Source organism: Physella acuta, unplaced genomic scaffold, assembly GCF_028476545.2.
Source record: "Physella acuta isolate Inbredline_101_S28 unplaced genomic scaffold, ASM2847654v3 ptg000213l, whole genome shotgun sequence".
Lineage (NCBI taxonomy): Eukaryota > Metazoa > Mollusca > Gastropoda > Physidae > Physella > Physella acuta.
In genome coordinates, this window is record NW_026731732.1 from 819,097 (window position 1) to 835,123 (window position 16,027).

At 32.0% G+C, this 16,027-nt stretch overlaps 2 protein-coding genes across 8 annotated transcripts; one reads left to right on the forward strand and one right to left on the reverse strand.

The window, feature by feature from the left end:
- The first annotated feature begins 1,390 nt into the window (after positions 1 to 1,390).
- Positions 1,391 to 7,309, forward strand: LOC131937546 (kelch-like protein 24). 4 transcript variants are annotated; one of them, XM_059295072.1, is made up of 7 exons: positions 1,391 to 1,426; positions 2,956 to 3,019; positions 3,309 to 3,489; positions 4,334 to 4,531; positions 5,240 to 5,482; positions 5,628 to 5,858; positions 6,042 to 7,309. In XM_059295072.1, the coding sequence occupies exons 3-7, from the start codon at positions 3,310 to 3,312 to the stop codon at positions 6,936 to 6,938; spliced, it is 1,749 nt and encodes a 582-aa protein (XP_059151055.1). In that variant the 5' UTR covers positions 1,391 to 1,426; positions 2,956 to 3,019; position 3,309; the 3' UTR covers positions 6,939 to 7,309. The 4 variants fall into 4 exon arrangements, with proteins under 4 accessions (XP_059151055.1, XP_059151051.1, XP_059151052.1 ...); XM_059295068.1 differs by having other exon boundaries at positions 1,395 to 1,666; XM_059295069.1 differs by lacking the exon at positions 1,391 to 1,426 and adding an exon at positions 1,646 to 1,670.
- A 136-nt stretch (positions 7,310 to 7,445) lies between these two features.
- On the reverse strand, positions 7,446 to 15,993 carry LOC131937548 (transcription initiation factor TFIID subunit 11). 4 transcript variants are annotated; one of them, XM_059295075.1, is made up of 9 exons: positions 15,872 to 15,993; positions 14,033 to 14,120; positions 13,657 to 13,789; positions 12,995 to 13,128; positions 11,913 to 12,168; positions 11,668 to 11,688; positions 9,502 to 9,589; positions 9,092 to 9,188; positions 7,446 to 8,354 (listed from the first exon to the last, which is right to left on the reverse strand). In XM_059295075.1, exons 3-9 carry the CDS (start codon positions 13,752 to 13,754, stop codon positions 8,227 to 8,229), a joined length of 822 nt encoding a protein of 273 aa, XP_059151058.1. In that variant the 5' UTR covers positions 13,755 to 13,789; positions 14,033 to 14,120; positions 15,872 to 15,993; the 3' UTR covers positions 7,446 to 8,226. The 4 variants fall into 4 exon arrangements, with proteins under 4 accessions (XP_059151058.1, XP_059151060.1, XP_059151059.1 ...); XM_059295077.1 differs by having other exon boundaries at positions 13,984 to 14,120; XM_059295076.1 differs by lacking the exon at positions 14,033 to 14,120.
- Positions 15,994 to 16,027: the final 34 nt, after the last annotated feature.

The following is a 16,027-nucleotide window of genomic DNA, read 5'->3' on the forward strand; positions in this document are numbered from 1 at the left end:
CAGGATTGATCTGGTGAGAAAGCGTATTCTAAACTCTGCCTATTTGTTATTGGGTATTCTATAAGATGATTAGGGAATGTATAAAATACTGATGTATCTTATACTTTGACAATCCATTTCAGGCATTATACACACTGCCTACGTATTCTGACGAATGGCATAACACTGCCTATTTATTCTATAGAATGCTAGATTTAACACTTTGCCCGTAACATAGTGGCCTGTATATAAAACATGTAGCATATATACATACATATATATATATATATATATATATATATATATATATATATATATATATATATAAATATGTGTGTGTGTGTGTGTGTGTGTGATATGAAATTTCGACTCGACAAAATGACTCCCGACATATAGGCTCTAGACAAATTGTGTGGCCACTATTGGCATAGACCTATAGTTATTTTGTACAACACACCAACCACACGTTGTTTCTACCTCCACTACCACCATAATCTCTTTTAAATGCCAGAATGAATAACTTTTTATGAACCAACAGCATTCATGTGATTGTATTCTAAAGATAAATATACAGCATGGACCTGTCTCCCCACACATTGAGTTGGAACAGCCCACAACCCACTCATTCGATGGACGTCATAAAACTAGATAACCCTTAAATTAAAAATTTCTTATACTAGATAAAACAATGTAAAAATAAGGCCTGCCGACTAAGAACAACATACGTTGTAGGCCCTATTTAGTATTTACCATATTTTTAAGGGTGTTAGATCAGCTAACTCTGAAAGAATATTGATGAAGCAATTCTACTGGCTATGTCATATTCAATTGGGCTGTTTTGCCGGGAGACTTAGTCTCTATGGGACATGGGCCCTTTTGTCAGGAGTCTATTCGTCGGAAACCTTATTGACGGAGCCGATATGACGGCAGTCCGTTTGTCGCTGGCCCTTTTGATTAGATAGATTTGATGGGGTTGTAATGTCGGGGCCCTTTTATCGCTGGCCGTTTTGATCATTCCTTGTTTTTAGAAACTGATCAGTGTACTAGTCTAGTGTACTTCATGACTTACTTAATGTTGACCGAGCTCAATAAATACTTTTGGAAAATAACGCTTTTTTAAAAAATTGCTATTTTAAGGTAGTGTTAAGTTGCATTTTGAAGTCATTTTAAATGTGTGAAGTTTACAGATGACTCCCAAATGATGGAGAGATCTAGAATCTAGATCTAGATCTTAAGCTGTTGAGTAGATCAACTGTTCAACACATTGATAAAAAGTATAATTATAATAAAACTAGCAAATCCTAATTTAGATTATTATTTTTTACTCGAGCGCTCAGTAAACCGAAACCCAATTCTAGCGGTTAAAAATACAGAATCTAGATCTTGGTAAATAAATTAGAACTATACGAGTACTTTACTATGGCGGATGCTGGGCTGACTTTTATGTGTAACTCTAGCTAGATTCTAGATCTAGATCTCAATAGATCTAGGCTAGCTAGATCTAATATTACTAGATCTAGATCTAATAATTAATCATAATAATGAATCCTGGATCTAGATGTAGATCTATATGTATGTAGATCTATGGCTTAAATCTACGTGTAATGATCAATTGTCAGCAAAGTTTTGAGTTTCTGGATAGTGATAGGGATAGTGCTGACTTCCCTCAGACTTCGTCTTTGACTTTGTGGGTGATTAAGAATAAGAAATTTAATCTGAAATTAAGATTATTTTATTTCTCTGTAGATCTAGATTGTAGAATCTAGATCTAGAAATCTAGATCTAGAAATGTTAATGTGAAAGAATGGTGATGATAGACACTCAGACAGTCTACTGAGTCTAGCTAGCTAAGTAGTAAGTAAGTAGCTAGGGTCACTGTGAACTCACTGTGAGTTCACTTTGGACGTCATAGCAAGACCATTGACTAATCTGTTACTAGATCTAGATCTATTCAAGCGTACTACAACGCATGCAAGATATTAATTATTAGTCTTCAAGAAAACTGGCCAGGGAGTTGTAGACTGTAGCCTTATGAAATGAGCTATTTTATACAATTTTTGTTTTTTGTAGTCCTCTAAATTCCAATTAAGTTTAACAGAAAATAAATAAAAATAAAGCACATTTTTACAATATTTACATGCACGCTCAACATTCGCTCGATCAGAGTTTATACCATAGGCTATATAAATATAGACCGAACGACTCGCGTTCGCCATAACATTTGTCAGGAATGATATCGGGTATTTAAAGCAAGATCTCAATATATCATTTAGAATTACAAGAAAAAAACACAACAGAAAATATATATTCTGCATCTTAAAAAAATTATTGTTTAACTAAATCGTAACAATTTTATTGGCTGGTCCGAATAGTGGCCATTGCTATTGGGATCCGGGTCCAAATAGATGCATCCGTAGAATAACCTAGATAAATCAGAATCTAGATCTAGAATCTATATTTTAGTAATTATTTCCCAATTTTACGAGGATCATCTTTTTAAAGTTTAAAGTTATTTATTTTGTAGACCTATTAAAAATATGAGTATAATAGGCTGCTAAACTATTGGATTCTACACTGCTGTTTAAATAAAAAGTTAATTTAAATAGGCCTAATTGCATTTGGTTTATTATTCATTTATGTGTTATATATAGAGTCCTGCTTGTACTATAGCTGTATATTTGTATAACTATAAACTATAAATTAATCAATTCTCTCACATTACTAGGTTTGGATTATTGTATGGTCCTAACTACAATGATAGATTACCCTTTTTTTTTTGTTATTTCCACCTTCAGTCGCCAACCAATGAAACACGCGTTCCCTGTTCTTTAGTTAACGTGTAAACACAACGTTTTTGGAGCTAAAAGGGGCAGAAAAGGCAAATTTTTCCTCAGTTTTACTATATGTAGTTTGGATTTTTTTTATGTTTGTTCAAAATGGGCAAAATATGACCCCTAAAAATGTTTTTTATTGCAGACAGATGCTGAAACTTTTAATTAACAATTTATGCAAGCTTTCTGTTGCCGCCTAAAATAAATAGGTAAGGCTTGTTATACTGTTACATTTGGGATTAGCTTTTAACAGCAGAAACAGTAAGAAACAGGAGCCTTATTATTCAAAACTCATGATAAAAACTGATGTTTTTCTTTATTTCATAGGACTTAAACTTCTTGTAAAATTAGTAGGGATATACAAAATACTTGTATTCTAAACATGTCTTCCATAAATGTTCTGCTCATAGTATATAAAGCAGAGAAGTAAATAATTTACATAAGTAGAGAAGTAAATAATTTACAGAAGTTACCTGCTTTCATATTATTTCCTTGCAGGATGGATAACATAAGCCTAGAGAGTAGTACAGGCTCTGGCGATGGTAAAGAATCTAATTGTCAGCTTACAAGCCAGGACCATACCAAACAGCTCATTGTGAACATTGATCAAATGAGGACAGATTCCAGCTATTCAGATATAGTTATAATTATTGAAGACTACAGATTTCCTTGCCATAAAGTTAGTTGTTTAAAATACTTATTTTTTTTTATGCTAGCTAGGATCATATAAAATCTGTTTTGAATGTTAATTTTATTTTCTTTGAACAAAGTAGTTCTATTGTTTTAATCCCTTTCTACTGGTCATGCAAGCTTAAGTGTGAACCTGCACAAAAATTAAGACAAAAAGAATTCATCATTTGAAGACAGAAAAGGCTGCAAGTTGTACAGATAGAACAATGTTTGCTCCAACTGACCATAGTTAACCACCCCACTCATAGTATGGGATAAGGGTGACAACACATAATTTTTTTTTCAAATAATGACATATAATTCAATGTTAGTCTGTGATTGTTTAGTGGCTGATCAATGCTAACTTCCTTGTCAACCTCAGAATGCAAGTGTGTGGGTTTATGGGGGGGGGGGGGGGGCACTAGGTAACAATAGAATATTTGCTTGTATAAGTTGTGTGCCCCCCTCCCCAAAATATATACTTCAACCAGCATCTGCCAGCCCCAGGAGAAAAAATACCTGAAAGAAATTCTGTAGATGACATTATATCTAGTACTTTACCGTAATAATCAATTTTTCACAGAAAATTAAAATTATCTCTATCCATCTCACAGAGCAATTAGATACCTTAAACAATACTTTCTACTGTAAGTAGTGTAAGCAACCCATCAAGAGATCTATGGTCAAAGACAGAAGTGTTGAATGCACATCCACAAAGTCTGCAATGATGCAAATAATTTACTTCTTAGATTTGTTTCAATGTTGAAACTTAAAACTTGACATTCCTATATAGAGTAATGGAAATATAATGGTTCAAATAGCAGTCTATAATTCATACAAAAATTGTTTTCTAGGTCATACTGGCTGCTGGATCTCCTTACTTCAAATCCATGTTTGCTTCTGGGATGGAAGAGAGTCGCAAGAAAGAAATTGAAATAAAGCAGATAGACCCAAGCGTGTTTGGGCTTGTCATACTGTTCATTTACACTGGGAATGTTGAAATCTCATCATCCACTGTACAGGAATTGTTTATTCAAGCTCAGCTTTTTCAGGTATGTGATATAACACCATTGACTTAAGAAAGTAATTAAACAATTATCTTCTGAGATCTGGGGTTGTTTATTTTGATTCTGTGAGCTCTGACTCATTATTAGTTGAGAACCTGTTTACATGGACAAATGTTTTGGTATTTTCCCTCGGTACCAGCTATAAGAACAATTCAACTGTTATTAAGATGGTTTAAAAGTGCCAGGCTATAAAAAGTTGACAAGTTCTCTATACAGAAAAAAACTGTTCTGCTAACTGAAATGAAAAAAAAATGTGTTGATGAAAATTACACAATTAAGAATTATTGTGTCAATGTCTCTGGGCCACTAACTTATTTCAATATTTTGTATGTTCCGAAAGATTATAACTGTTTTATTTCACTTGTACCATTATACATATGATCCACTATATGGAAGACCAACATTGTTTGTCCAAAAAAAACAAAATCACTAATAAAATTTTCAACCATATTATAATAATGTAAATTATTATGTTAGACCTTAAAATGTTTTAGCATTCTAGTTTTCAGACATTTTACAGCTATAAAAGCTTTCTTTATTGCCAATATGAATATAATTGAACATTTATTTCACAGATACAAGTGGACAAACTGCATTTGTCTTTTATTTTTTATACAAACACAATGTTACTTATAAAATGTTAATGTTATTAACAAAAATAAAATGTTAGTGTCAATTTTTCTTCTTTCCCAGATCAATACTCTAGTTGAGCTTTGTGTCAAATATTTAGAAAAATCAATGAGTGAGCTCAACTGTCTTGCTGCTATGACTCTGGCAGAAGCGCATGTTCACAAGCCTATGTATGATTTTGCCTTGCGCTATGCATGTCTGCACTTTGATATAGTAAAAAATGATGAAGATTTTGTAAAGCTTTCAACCAAATGCATCATTGATTTGTTGAAAGACAGAAGATTAAAATGCTCATCTGAAGAAGAGGTAATAACAAATTTTCAAATAAAGGTTTACAGTATGTATAGTGCAGGTGGTAGTAATTGAAGAGGAATAGATTGTTATATTTAATTAGCAACATTAAAGGCTGCTTATTTTTCTACTGATAATGAATAAAAAATTTTTTTGCCAGGTGTATGAAGCTGCTATAAAATGGCTTGACAGCGATGTAGACCATAGAAAACCATATCGTTATAAAGTTCTGTCTTGTATCAAGTTTCCCCATATAAGCCAAAGCTATCTAATAGACGTTGTAATAAAGGCAGGACACTTAGCTGATGACCAGCGTGGCAGAGAATTGTTGGACGAAGCTGTCCTATATCACACAGTGCCTTCTCGCAGACACATGTTGCCTTCTTATCAGGTACAATCAGTTATTACTTTCTTTACAGCTATTTTTGTTATGTGATATTAATTTTTGCAAGTTCAGTTCTTACATTTATTAGGAGTAGTAAAATATTTCATTTGAACACCTTTAATTTTTTTTTTTCAAAAAAAATATTTTTAGAATACTGTTATTTTACTTTAACATAAAAACTTTTTTCAGTTCACTCCTAGATTTACATTTCCATACTATGAATGTGCCATTCTTCTTGGTGGCCGTCTTCTTGATGGACTGAGCAATGATGTAGAATGCTACAGATCAGATCTTCAGGAGTTCTCACAGTTACGAACACTGCCCTTCAAAAAGAGAAATGAATTTGCTGCCTGCGCTGTTGGTGATGAAATCTATGTCTCAGGAGGCCTAAGAAGCTCTGAGTTTTGGAAATATGATCCAACTTTTGATACGTGGCTTCGTGGGGCCAATATGCTTGTAGCACGTCGCCGTCATGCTATGGCAGCTGTAGATCACACAATCTATGTGCTAGGTGGCTTTGATGAAGAAATGGTTTTAGATTCCATTGAGAAATGGGAGAAGAAACTCAATAAATGGGAGGATGCTGGTAGACTTTCCCAAGCTGTAGAAAATATGGGTTTTGCTGCTTATGGAAAACACATTTATCTATTTGGGGGCAAGAATATTGAAGAATTTGTAACCAATACAGTGCAATGTTTTGACACGAGTACATCAACATGCACTGTCCTGCAGAAGTCACTCCCTGCCCATGACATGTGTTTAAGTGCTTGTGTCTTAGACGGTGCCATTTATGTGGTTGGTTTGGAAGGCTTTTTTCGCTTCATACCTGCCCAGGATGAGTGGGAACTTTTACAAGACATGAATCTTCCTCGAGACTTTGTTAGTTTGGCTATTTTAGACCAGAAATTATTTGCCTTTGGTGGGCGCCGGAGAGGTGCTAAAGATAATCTCTACTCTGATGCTATAGAGGTCTATAATCCAGAAAGTAATGTTTGGGAACAAGCAGGAACAATGCCAGTTCGCATGTATTCTTATGGATGTGTTCGTATTTTGCTTAGTCAGCATTCTAGGCAAATCAATAAGTAATTTGAATATTATGAGCATCTTGTAAAAATTGTAATAAAAAGATTCAAAACCATCTAATTTTATATTTGAAAAACTCAATTATTCGTAAATAGAATACCTATGTTAGATTCAAACAACGGCTTATTATAAAATACATACAGATGTTCAGGAATAAAAAGCCATTTTGTGTTCTGATACATGTTTTGATAAATGACTACAATAAGTCTTGCTTAGTAATTCTTCAGAAAAGAACAAAAAATGGAATGTTTGAAGCCCGGTGTAAAATAGTGCTTTATTTATTTCAGTCTCAATACTTGAATGTCAAAATTAAAGAATTAGGCACTTTCATTCAAACTTAGTTGAATGATTAATACAGAATTAATTAGCTGAATGATAAATACAGAATTAACTATTGAGGTTGTATTAAAATGTCTCCTGGATTGATGTTTCTTATTTTAAAAATTGTCATTTTGTAGATAGCTGAAAAGTTTGAAGTATGTAATAGCCTGGATATTATTATTTTTCAAACATCTTTTATTTTCAACTATCAACAACTTTTTTATTTAAGTAAGAAATAATTTAAATGCTTTTGCCACCATCAACGTGATCGGACAGTGTTTAATTATTGAAAATTGGTAAATTAGCTAGATGAGTTTCTAGTGTCTGGCTGTGATTAGATTGTAGTGGACTTGAAGATTGTGTAAAACCACAGTGTGTGATCTTTCAGTAATAAAATGTTTTTGTTTAGTTTTAAAAACATTTTCCTTGTTTTCTTTCTTTATTATTACTTACAAGTAGATCTTATGTAAATTATAATTTTGTTTTCTGGGCTGAATTATATTGGTTGCTCATCTGTCATATTTAATGCTGTTAATATTAGGAATTATGTGCACAAAAACAACATCAAAAATTCTTTTTAAAAATATTTTTAAGGTTATTTTATCAAATATTCCAAATGATAAACCCCCCAATTCTTCTGGTCTGGTGACTTAATTGCGTAAATTTCAAATCTGACTAACTAAAATTTACTTGATGTGTATTTTTTTTTAGATCTATGTGGAGTATCAAATTCTAAAAACAAAATATTAAAATTTCTTTTAAAAAGGAAAACACTGAGTAATGTTAATCTATTTGAAGCTTGATTTTCATAATATTTGTACATGTTAAATAGTTTTTCTGTAGCAATCAAGGGAGAAAAGTGAAATCCCTTCTTTAAAAAAGACTTACTAAATCAACATATAAAACACATCATGTAAAGAATAAAAATCTACAAATGTATTAACAATGCAAATTTATACTTATGCAAAAATTACAATAATATTTTTTTTGTCTTTGTTGAAGGCATCATATTTTTGGATTTAAGTATTCGAACTGCTTCTCTTAAATGTCTAGGCTGTAATGGACCAGATTCTCCCCACTTTTCCAACACATCAAGAGCTGAAAAACAAATTAATTGTTGTTTTTATCAAATCTGTTCTATACTTCAAAATAAATAACTCATTAAAAAAACGAATGCAAACTAGTCACTGGCCCTTTAAAAATACAGGTGGCAGCATGGCATGTTTTCCCACACATCACTGGATCTATACAAGTATATAGGAAACCTGATTTCATCAACCATAACTACTTCACATAAAGTCAAGGACATAATCCAAAGTACTGGTCGTAGCTTAGAAATGAGAGAAACAATAAATTTAACTCAAAAAGCTAAAAACACCTCTGAAATAATTCTGTTTCTGGGTAGCCTTATCTAGGTTAACTAAATGTTATTTTTTAGTTTTGAAACAGGTATATTATGGACCAATGATAATACCCCCAGCCTTAAGGTATTTATTATTATTAAAAAAAAAAAAAATTAATCACAGGCATAAAAATAAACATTTTTGAAAGTAAAATATAATTAAATTGTCACATTCTTCACAAGTAGCCAAAATTGCTCAATGTTACGAGTAATTTTTTGGTCTATGACAAAAACCTCATATATAACATACATCATAATAGTCCTGCATCTATGAGTCAATCTAAAGAAAATAATTGTCGGCAGATGGCATTTGAATACTTATTGTTAAAAATGTTAGATGCAAAACTCATTCAAAGTTGCTCCAAGATAATTTTTTAATTACATATAATTTAAATAATAATGTTATAGAAAATAAAAAGTGACAAAACTTTACCAGTTTCAATAACTTCTCCAACAAAAACTTTTGAAATTCCAGACATGGCAATAACAACATTCTGTGATACACTGGTCCCTGTTATGTTTTGCATTAACTGAAAAAGAAAAATATAAATTCCGATGAAAAGAAACCTTAACTCCATTTGTATTAGTTTTTTTAAAACTTTATTTTAATTTAAGTTTGCTATTTTTTTTTTTTAGTTATAGATCTATATTTAAAATTTAAAAAAAACTTTAATTACTTCTTAATAAAAGAAATAAACAGAAAATCTCTTACAATAATTTAATTAATTTAAACAAAGGTGTAGGAAGCAGCTGGTAAATCACTGAAATTTTTTTCAACACCAATTATTTAATATGTAGAAATCATTTGCAAGCTAGAAATGCTTCAGTTCAATTGATACTTACTCTTTTTATTGCAGCTTTTGGAAAAGTTGCTCTTCTATACATTTCATACCTATTTAATTGCTCTTCAGAGAAGTTGGATACCAGAACCCTAGATTTGTTTTTAAAAAAAAAAAGAAAATCAGTGCTTGAAATGCCTGCTAATCCTAAATTTTTGAACTATGAATTTCCATTAGAACATTTTATCTTTGTCTGAAGGATTCAATAATATCTTTAGGAAATTAAAAATAATTTCCAAAATTAAATTACTTTCTTGAGGTCTAAACAAATTTATTTTGTGAAAATAATTACATAATTAACAAAAATAGCCTTATTTAATATTTTCATTCATTGATAATGATATACTGAATTTGTAGTCTATGTGAACATGTTTTTTATTGAAATAAACACGTTCTATAATTTTATTGTTTATTCAGTATAAAAATACATTACATTAATTTGCAATGTAAAAAATTGATAGAAAGTAAAAGGATGTAAGTAAACATTTAATTACAAATGAATATATACAATCATTAACCACTCCTTTTATAGACTTTTAGAAGAGCTTCACCATTTTATTTGGAGCACATAAGATGAAAGCTGAAGCCAATGAAGCAGCTGTTAAAAACAACAAAGTGATGACAACAATTGATTTCCAAAAATCTAGTTACTTTAATTATTCATTGAACATTTAATAATGTACCAAATAGGTTATAAGTGAAAAGGACACATTTAATAATGAAAGTAAATTCAGCTTAGCATTTAGTTTCCACAGATGAAGCAGCAAACATTTATAAGCCTTCATTGGAACTTTAAGATAAATGTTAAAATTAACCAGCTTACTAAAGCTATTATTTTTTTTTTTATAAAGAGTTGGGGGGGGGGGGGGGGGGGGGGAAGAGAGAGAAAAGAAAGGACAAAATGCAGGTTTTTATGTCTGTCTGAATACAGATTTTAAAAGATTTTCAAACAGATGAGCAAGATTCATATAGGATGAAAGTAGTATATTTGTTTGGGAGAGTGAGTAGTTGTGCTGCAAGAGTATTTTGTGTAAAGATAAAGTGTATGAAAAGCAGTATAATGTTTTTGTGTAGGGCCTGTATTGAGTGAAGTGGAAAATTAGTTTTGCCTGGTTGTGGAAGTTTTATCATGTGTCATCTGTTAAAAGTTTTGTTTGTTCTGTAACTGTGGTGTTATAAATGTTTCTAGATCTAGTCCATAAGCTAACATCTGAATATTAGTAGCACAGTAAGTCTAACCTCTCACAGCTGGATAGCTCAAACAAATAACACATCTCCATAGTCTTCTTCTTCGTTCTTAATTTTAGTGTTGGAAGGGATCCCCAACCAAGAACAAACTACAAGGCAGCAGTTGTTTGATTTTGGAGTTTTCTCTCCTAGAAGAGTGGCTGTCCCCAGCTTTACCGACTGAACCACGCCAACCCCATGACCACTGGATGATTGTGCCTTGGAAATCCAATCACAAAGCCTGGGCAGCAATATGAGAAGGATTGTATTTTGCCCTCTCCCCACACAGCTATGTTCCCAATGGAGAAGCATTAGCTATACAACTTGCCATCAGCTGGTAATCATATTGCCTAAGGGGCTCCACTCCTGTTTAAGTTTGGAGTTTTCTCTACTAGATGGCTCGCTGACCCCAGCTAACGAGCCTCATTTGCCAGCTGGTTTGAACTCAGGATTTTCAGGTTAGCAGCCATGCACATAACCACCCAATACCCTGGTTGTATTGATTCAGTGGAACATGAAACATTTTTTAGATGGATTGGCCAAACATTAAAGGGCTGGTATATTGATGGAATATGTAGAGTAGTCAAAAAAAAAGAAAAGTGCCACTGGACATAACAGAATGGAAATGTAACAGAATGAACAGGCGTGAGGTTAAATATTAGCTCAGGTTCCCTTAATGGAGAAGAACGGATGTTGGTTTAACCAGATGCTTTAAGCAGACACAAAATCAACTTAACTGCGTAACACTCTCTGCTGAATCATGTCATAAACTATTGTTAAACTGCTTGATTATAAACAAAACAACAAACAAGGAAACAATGTTATATATTAGAACTGCTAACAAATAAAGTGTGAATTTTAAAAGTTGAGACTGAAAATAGTTTCAACATTAATAATAAAATTTTAAGATATAAAACTTAGGCTGTTTTAAGTTCATTTATACCTTTCTTTCATGGATGCTTTACTTAGAACAAAAAGGAAAAAATATCAAACAAATTAAAAACGTAAATAAAAATAGAGAGAAATTACAGTAAACAAAAGAAGAAAAGGTTCAGCGAGTTTGCACTAAAATTATTGCTGAATCTAGTTTTAAATAAAGCAATCTAAATAAGACAATACAAGAAAATATATTTTTGAAATTCCACTAAAAAATATAATTAATAAAGTAATGCTGAAAATAAAACTTACTGCATTTTCATTCTTTCTTCTTCTTGCTTTTGATGTTTTTTTACAACCTGTTTCATCTCATCTTCAGTCATTTCTAACTTGCGCTTTTTATCCTGAGATGTTCCTGCTAAATTTGATGTAGTAGGTTTTTCCATAGCAGGACTATCTTTCTTACTCCCCATATTTTCTGGTGTCTTCTCTCTGTCTGAAGACTTTTCTCTTTCAGATGATGATCGTTTTTCTGGTGTACTGCCTCTACTAGACTTTGGTGATGATGCTAAAGAAGAAATCAAAGTGATAAAATAAATAATTAAGACTCTTTGTTCACTATCTTTCTCTACACACAACACACACACTAGCTGACCCTTTTTATAATAAAAGCCAGCACCACATCCTGCCACTCAATCTACAAATCACCATCCTACCCTCAAGCACCCCTTCTGCATGGCAACACTTTTCCTATAAGGTCAATCCACCTTTATCTTTACACTTTACTTATCAAGTTTTTAACTGCCTGATTCATTCATTTTCTGTCACCACTCCTGATACCGAACTTACTTTTAATAAAAATAAGCTATTTGAGCACTTGAAAGAAAAATTCAATTTCACTGTTTTGTTAGTTGTAGTAATTATCACATTTAAAAAGATAGATTTTATCTGAATATAAAAATAATGTCAAAAATGGAGTTGAAACAACTAACTTTAAGAAGGTGCCTTCATAAACCCTCATTAAGTTGATTACTGTTGCCCAAAATGGGTTGACAAAGTAAGAAAAAAATTAGATGTCATACTTTATCTGAATTCTAGAGTATTCTAAGAGGGAAACAGCTAAGTTGAACCCAGCCCTAAATCAAGTGGTTAAATTTAAATTAGGATCAATTAGTAAGTGAAAGGGCAATGAATGTTCTACTGTAGTTTTTCGTTAGGGTAGGCGTAATAGACCTAGGAATGTTAAAGGGGCATTGACAGGGAATGGTGGTGGGGGTGGGGTGTAATGTCCTGCTCACATACACTCTCCACAATCTAGTGGCTAACTAGATTACATGTAACACTAGAAGCATTATGTTACATTTTCCATACAAGTAATAATTATTAACTCATACCTTGTTTTTCAGCTGATGCAGAGTGGAATATTTCTCTGTGACTGCCATTTATAGTGGGACTGGGAAATGGACTTGGAGATGGACTTGCACTAGGTGTGCTTGTCACAGAGATATCAGTTTCTATTTTCAATTCTCTGAAAATTAAAACATGATTCCACTTTGATGGACAGAACAATGACAAAAAATAAAATTAAGAGAAATAAGTAATAACCAAGTGTGATGGTGTAGATATGTTTATGTTAGGATTGACAAAACACATTATCAACTAATGGTAGGTTAGGATAGTGACCTTTGATGAACACTGTTTTAGGGTTAGCATGTATTTATGGAGGATGGCAAGTTTGAGAATATGCTATGTGATTTGTTTGTCATTATAGATTATGTGTAGAGCAAGAATGACATAGCAGAATGACACAAATAAAGAGAGTGGTTGCAGGAAACCAATAGCAGAATGTTGGTTTTGATAGACTTTTAAAAAAAAAAGTAGATTTACCAGAGCTATTTATCAATATATATATATATATATATATATATATATATATATATATATATATATATATATATATATATATATATATATATATATATATATATAGTGTGTAAAACAATGGCCTACAAATTGTATAAAAAGATACACAAAAATAAAAGACCAGTTGTTTTACCGTGTGTTTGATTGTGAGTAGACTGAAGACTCAGACATTAATCCTAATGATGTCATTGTGTCTAGCAAGGCTGAGCTGCCTTCTTGAAGTGGATTCATAATCTTTAGGTGATTGTTACAAATTTGCAAACACTCTAAAAATTTCAAAATAAATTGAAGTTGGTACATCAATTATTTAGTTCTGAGTGATGTTTAATTAAAATTGAAATTATTCTTTAAAATTGTAATGGAATGTTTAAATAATGTTTGAATAATAAATAGTGGAAATACCAAGGAGACTGAACAAAATATAAATTACACCATGACCTAGGATTAGAATAGAGCTAACATTTGATGACTAGTAAATTATCCTAATATATAAAAGCCCATGTGCGCACTTCTCTCTCTCGATCTGTCCGCAAGTTTTGTTGGGGTGATGTGATCTGTATGTTCAGCGATATATGGAGAACTTAAAGATACGGACTTCTGTTGAAAATAATATGCTGGATGTTATAAATGTATAAACTAAATTTTATTTAAATAAAGAAGGAAAATGAAAATAAAGGAATATTCGAATGTAAAAACACAATTTTAACTATGCAACCGGAAAAGCGTTTATTTGTTGCGAAAAGAACGCAATAAACATTGACGTCACATGCCAAAGGTTTAAACTTTGGAAAGAACACAAAACTAATGGTGTCATCTTAAATAAATTAACTGTTTCATTCAAATTTGAATTAAATCTATAGATCTAGTTATCAAGATGTACGCTATGAAATGTATACAATTTTTGTTGCCAAAAGTAGTACACATCACTTTAAAAAAACAACATGAATACCATTGAACAGCTGGGTTTTTAATGAAATCATTTAAGTCTCTTAATCAGTGTGTTCATTAAATATGGTGTTGTGTTGACTAATAATGTATAAAAATTGGTTTTGCTATTTTTGAGTGATCCAGTGGAAATGTGGGTGGCTGCTGTGCTGGAAGGTGAGGGTTCGAACCCATCAGATGCCTTGTCGTTTGACACTTAATTTATGCCCCTATTATCAAAATTTTATTTTTTGCAGTTGTTCATGAAAGGGTTACGTTTGTTAATTTTTTAATTGTTTGTGACATCATTAATGGCATAGCTGCAAGAAAAAAAAAAAGACCTGCCTGTCCCTTAGATTTTTGCTAAGAGAAAAAAATTGAAAAAACAACTTGGGAAAAGTGTGATGGAATGTGAATTATAGTTGATTAATAAGGACATCTTATTTCACCTGATATTTGTTCTATGCGAATTTTAAATTTACTATATCTACTTTATCTAGATCTAGCTCTAGATTCAAATTAAATTTAAAAATACTAACCTAAAATAAATAGTATTAATTAGTAAATAGGGTAATCTATCGTTTTGGGTACGTAAAATCGCCTGCGACTAGTAATGTGAAAAACAGGTGACTCGTTACATTTTAATAATTATTTCACATTTTGAGGAGGATTTATGTTTTGAAAATTACAAAAATGTTTCCTTGTTTCATTTATGTACCTGTTTTTAAACAATTGAAATAAAACTTTTCAGTAATAAATGAGCACTAGCGATGTTTCCAACAGATGCAACCATGCTCATTTACTATAGCAGCCATCTTGTTAAAGTTTTATTTTTATAGACTTATAGCGCGAGATTCAGGGGGAAGTCACTCTATTTTACAAATGGCTGCTGTTTATATAGCAAATCTTGCTTGCAGACACTGCTGTTTAAAGTTAATTTCTGGCCTACATTGATATATTTAGCCATTGATTTAGGTTTATTATTCATTTATCTATAATATTTGACACAAACATATCACAAAATATAGTAGAATATCTATATATATAATTCTCTTCTTTGAGCCGTTAGAAAACAAGCTGCAAACGCTCTCCCTACCTCCCCACCCCTACATGGTTTTAGTGAGCTGTGTTCACTCTAAATGTTTACAAGCAGAGCCAACGATTTTAAACGTAGGGGGGGGAGGGGGGGAGGGGGGGGGGGAAGGAAGGGGGGGGGTTATGGTCCTTAACGAGCTACTTATAGTGTTTTAAAGAAATATTTTCAGTGTCAGCGTTGGTACTGTCGAATTCACAAATTATGAATTATTGAAAATTAGAAACAACTAAATGGCGTATGTTATGCCGCGGGCCGGCTCGTATAGTATATTACTTAAATTAGGGCCTAATAAATTTTAATAAATAAAATACTTTTTAAATAGGCCTACAAATAAAGATTTGGTGTCCTAGTTTTAGTAGTTCTTTAGGGTGGTCTAGCTACTAGATCTAGATTCTAGATCTAGATTCTAGATCTATATTAGATCCAGACTAAATCTAGAATCGTGAGAATCTGTATAGATCTAGATCTAGTATACTGTATTCAT